The 5,032-nt window shown below is 54.4% G+C and overlaps 1 protein-coding gene across 1 annotated transcript in view; it reads right to left on the bottom strand.

The window, feature by feature from the left end:
* Nucleotides 1-3,118: 3,118 nt before the first annotated feature.
* The window catches only part of CRYBA2 (crystallin beta A2), an 18,870-nt gene continuing 16,956 nt past the window's right edge, over nucleotides 3,119-5,032 (bottom strand). The window contains exons 5-7 of the mRNA XM_006168649.3: nucleotides 4,976-5,032; nucleotides 3,719-3,861; nucleotides 3,119-3,304 (exon numbers count right to left, since the gene is read on the bottom strand). Coding sequence (XP_006168711.1) covers nucleotides 3,157-3,304; nucleotides 3,719-3,861; nucleotides 4,976-5,032 — 348 coding nt within the window. The 3' untranslated portion in view covers nucleotides 3,119-3,156. The remainder of the gene's footprint in view (nucleotides 3,305-3,718; nucleotides 3,862-4,975) is intronic.

Below are 5,032 nucleotides of genomic sequence, written 5' to 3'. Positions count from 1 at the left end.
TGTGTGTGGGTGTGTTCGGAGGAATCTGGGCCTCCCTTGTCCCCCCTCCTGCTGCCAGGGTAGGAGCCAATGAGAGTCCTTTGCAGATCCCACCTCATCCTTCTCCTGGTCCTACAGGGCTCTGCAGACCCTTAGCCTGCCCAGAGTGAAGAAGGAAGGGAAAGTGAAAACACTCAGATCTCTCTCTCTCTCTCTTTTTTTTTTTAAGAAATTTATTTATTTATTTTTATTTATTTATTCATTTACTTTAATTTGACCAGAGAGGAACAGAGTAAGAGGGAGAATGAGAGAGAGAGAGAGAAAGCAAGCCTCCTGGTCCAAGACTTGGACCATGGTTGGCCATGTGGGAGTCCAGTGCCCTTAACACCACACCACCTGCCGGCCCTGTGACCCCCACTTCCTGGCTGCCATGGATGTGGGAAACACAGCCTGACCCCTGGGTCCAGGAAAACCTGAAAGGCTCATGCTGCCAAGAGCTGAGACAAGTATTAGCTCCCAACTCTTTCATTGTACAGGTGGGAAACTGAGACCTAGCGACCAGTACCCTGGTCAGGGTCGCATGGCCAGCTCCAGAAGCCATTTTACTGACTCTTCCCGGTGACTACAGACCCTCCTGGAGGGAGAGCAGTTTAGCCAAGGGCAGATCTCCCTGATCTCCCAAAACAGGCAGTGGCGAGATGAGCTCCTGGATGCTAACACCAGTTTGTCTGGGTTCTGGGTTCAACTCCTGGCTTCCCCATTTCCTAGCTGTGTGGGCCAGGCAGAAGTTACACAACCTCTGCCCTGTAGGCTTGTAGAGTGGCATCAGGGTACCTGCCTTACAGAGGTAGGAGGTTTGCCTATGGTAACATGTGGTGTTTAGGACAGGCTCTATGCATTTCGCTATCATTGATATTACCATCCCCCACGGGGAGGGAGAGGAGCGTGTGTCCAGCCAGGAACCCTAGTCTCTTCTGGGGTCCTGAGAAGTCTGGAGTTCTGCTAAGACCTGAGATTTTTAATCACATCTCTCCACAACAGCCTGCATTTGGAGTCAGGAACCTTGTGTTCAAATCTAGGCTTTATATCACCAGTTAAGAGGGTGAGTTCAGGGACCAGAAGGTGGCATGGTGGTTATGTCACTGGACTTCCACGTAGTTAACCATGGTTTGAGTTCTGGACCCGGCAACTTGAATTTCATGCTGGGTGCATGTGTGCGTGTGCCCAGGATCCTGAAAGGAGAATGGAGGAGAAGGGATTGTGGTGTGGCCATCTTCCTGGGGAGTGATTTCTCTCTGTCTGTCTGTCCCTCTCTCTCTCAGGTGAGCACATGCGCCCTATATCAAAAATGTCTCCAAAAAAATAAAAAAAAAAAGAGGGGCTGGCAGGTGGTATGAAGATTAAGGGTGCTGGACTTCCACATGGCCGACCATGGTTCGAGTCCTGGACCTGGCAGCTTGCTTTCTCACTTTCTATTTCTCTCTCTGTCCATCTCTGGTTAAATTAAAATAAATAAATAAAGTTAAGTAAAATAATTATTTTTTTTAAAAAAAAGGAAAAAGAGAGAGAGAGCAGGTGACTTCAACAAGGCTTCTTCTCAGAGCCCCTCTTTCACTAGTGAAATAGACGAAGAATGGAGTGATTCAAGAGGATCAAATGCAACAGGAATCATGGATTCTAGAGCCTATCAAGAGAAAAGCACAATCTGTCCCCCTACCTAGAGTTCTGTCCCTTGGTCCCCTGACCCAAACCCAGGATGGACGTGGGGAAAGGACCCTATTTAGGCTGCCCCATCTCTTTCCATAGCACCAAAGCATTGTCAGGAGTTTCTCATTGAATCCTTGCAATAACTTTGTGAGGTAGACAAGGTAGGAATTAATGCCCTTGGTTTACCAGTGAGGGCCTGAGGCTCAGGGCCCTGTGTGGTTTGGTTGCATGTGTCCTTCTTTATGGTCCAGGGCTCTTCCCAAAGGAACAGCTGCCTGACTTTGCAAGCCAGACCAGGGACTGCCCAGATCATCTGACTGCTTGCCATCTTTTCCCTAGGCAGTGATCTGGCCACCCCTCCCCATTATAGATCCCCAAGGGGTCTGGAAAACACAAGGCTCCCTAAAGGAGCATGGGGAGGCTCTGTCTGTAAGGTGGTGGGCTGATCATTAACTGAGCCAGAGAAGGAACTGGGAATAGCTCGCATGGGTGTCACCATGCTCAGCCCTACTGTGGCTGTGGGCTTGTGCCACCCACCCCAGAACCCAGGCTAGCAGTCTCAGACGGTCTAGGGTGGTCTCTCCAGCTTATCTGCCCTCAGAAGGAGAGGGAGGAAGAGGAAGAATGAAGAGAGGGCTGAGAGGAGGGGTATGAAAGTGCTTTGTAAATGGTGGAGTTTAACGCTACCCAAATAATTGCTACTGGGGGCCAGTGGGTGGTACAGTGGTTCAAGGGGATGGCTCCCACATGGCCGACTGTGTGGTTTGAGTCCTGGAGCAGGTGGCTTGAAAAACACTCGCAGTGTGTGAGTGTGTGTGTGCCCCAAATCCTGAGAATGTAGGGGAAGAGATTATGGGAAGGGATTATTACTCCCCTGGGGAGTTCTCTCCTCTCTCTCTCTGGAGAGCTCATATGTCTCATAGAAAAACTAAACAAAAAGAAAAAAAGAAAGGATCTTATTATTGAGACAAAGGAGTTTGGGGTCGCCCTGGTGAGGGCTCTGGGAGGCAGTGGCACCTCCCCTAACTCCACTCCTGGGATTGGAGGAGAGGGGGTTATTGAAGGAGCGTCCCAGGCTTCCTTGGCTGGGTAGGGAAATGCCAGCGATAAAGGTCAGAAAAGCTCTGGAGGTGAGAGAGGGACCCAACAAGCTTCCGAGGGTTCAGCCGCTTTTTTTTTGGGGGGGTGGGGGGGTGCAGATGTCGAACTCCAGCGAGGACCCCTGCTGTGGAGCTGGTGGTATGTCTCCAGACCCCGGGTTCTCCCCAGCAGCTTCCCCTTAGCCCCATCAAGCCTGCCCACCGCACATGCACATCGCACATCAGGAGTGCGTCCTGGACCCCCAGGGAGGGACTCTCGGAAGGACAGACGAGGACAATCACCAAGCGAGACAGCAAGGAGGCAGAGGGGCAGGCAGGTTCAGAAGCCTTTATTGAGGGCCCTCAGGGGAGGTGTCTGGGGCCACAAAGCCTAGTGCTGGACTCTCCGGATGGACTGCAGCTGCCCACTGTGGGCCTGGGTGCCGAACTCATTGTAGGTGCGGAACTCCCCACTGTGCCGGTCCCGCTCCAGGATGTACTGGTAGCCTCGGTAGCCTGGGTACTGGTAGGCCACCCACCTAGACCAGCGAGGGTGCCCGGTGGTGAGTAAGTAGGGTGGTGAGTAAGCCAGTGAGTTCTGCCTCTGCCCCCACCAGTGTTGTCCTCCAGCATTCCCCTTCTCAGCTCCAAAACCTTTACATCGACTTCCCTGCCCATGCCCCTCCCTCCCTCTGAGCCCTGTCTTTGCCCACCTTCCTCACCGGCCTCCTCTGCCCACCCTCCTCCTCCTTCCTCATCTCCACCTCACTTCCCCAGTTGCTTCTCCTGTTACCTCCTCTCCTCCTCCCTCCAGGCAGTCTTCCTCTTTTACTTCCCCTTGCCTCCAAGTCCCCCTGTTAGTCTCCTTACCCTGCCTCCTAGTGCCCCCACTTCTCCCCGCCCCCCCATTGCTTCCCACTCTCCTCCTTTCCCATCCCAGTCCCAGGACTCACGCTCCAGAGCTGACTTTGAGAGACCCCACATCCTTGCTGGCCCAGCCCATGGAGGGCAGGGACGGATAGTCATCAGTGAGTTCGAACTTGCAGCCCTGGAAGTTGTCCCCTTCAAACAGTGTCACACGGCTGTCACTGTGGTTCTGAGTCACAGGAAGGGGGGAGTGAAGGGGTCAGACCCTTCCAAGGGACGCTAACAAGGACACGCTCAGCCCCACTTCCCTCTTCCCACTGCCCACCCCAAGCCTGCAGCTGCTTGGGCCCCACGACCACAGTTCCTTGTCAGCTCCCTGGCTGTCTTGGAAACTGGACTGCTCACAGGTCCCCTTCCCATGGTTTTGTGCTGAGATGGTGAGACTTAGGGGGGGTGTCCCCAGAGACCCTTTCTGGTCAAGGCTAGGGCTTCTTGTGACATGGGCTTGTTTTGCAAGAGGAATATCAGAGATCCAGAGGGAACGCTGGCCTGTTAACCAAGACAGTTTCCCTAAGGGTCTCATTGACACCCAATCCCCACCCAGCACCCTGGGCACAGCCTCTCACAGGAACGAGCCCAGCTAAGCAGTTCTGCATAGCAGAGCTAGAACAAACAGGCCAGGACATCCATAATTGGCTGTGTCTAGGCTTCCCTAGCCCAAGGTGCTTCCACCTGCGAGGTCCTCAGCCTCTTTAAATGAAGCTGGGCTGGGCCTGGCCCTCTGTCCCCTAACCCCAGCCCTAGGCCAGCCAGTACCTCTGTCAGCACAAATGCAAGTGAGACTTTCCTGCACCGCATTGGATACATTATGGACCCCCCTCCCCACCGCCCCCAACACACACATCCCAGACCCACCCTCTTCTCAGCCTGGTCCCTGCACTGAGGTCTAATCTCATCTCCATATCAACCCTAGCGACAATGAGCAAGTCACTTTGTTCCTCTGAGCCTCATTTCCACACAGCAGCCGCCCCGAGCTCACGGGCTCACGGGGCCGTGTGATGGCGGAGGCGCCGGCTCACAGGTGTGGACGACCAGAGGTGGAAGACCACCCGCACGCAGAACTAGCGCGGCCTCGGCGCTGTCCGCGGTGCTGACTCCAGGCACCTGGCCATTGTCTACAATTCCAAATTTCGCAGCCCCTCTGGGCCTGGGAAGGATTGAGGCTACCATCCTACTAGGAGTTGGTTTACACATTTGCATGGAGCGGTGGGTGGCCTGGCCAGGGCGTTGTGGTGGCCCAGGGCCTGGAGCTAGGAGGCGGAAGAGGGGGTGGGCCTGCTCACCGCGCAGAGCACTGGCCGGAAGGACAGCAGCTGGTTGCTGTGGTGGCTGCTGCTGCC

The sequence above is a fragment of the Tupaia chinensis genome, unplaced genomic scaffold (assembly GCF_000334495.1).
Source record: "Tupaia chinensis unplaced genomic scaffold, TupChi_1.0 Scaffold145907_1, whole genome shotgun sequence".
Lineage (NCBI taxonomy): Eukaryota > Metazoa > Chordata > Mammalia > Scandentia > Tupaiidae > Tupaia > Tupaia belangeri.
Note: the sequence above shows the minus strand (reverse complement) of the source record. Positions and strands in the feature narration are given on the sequence as shown.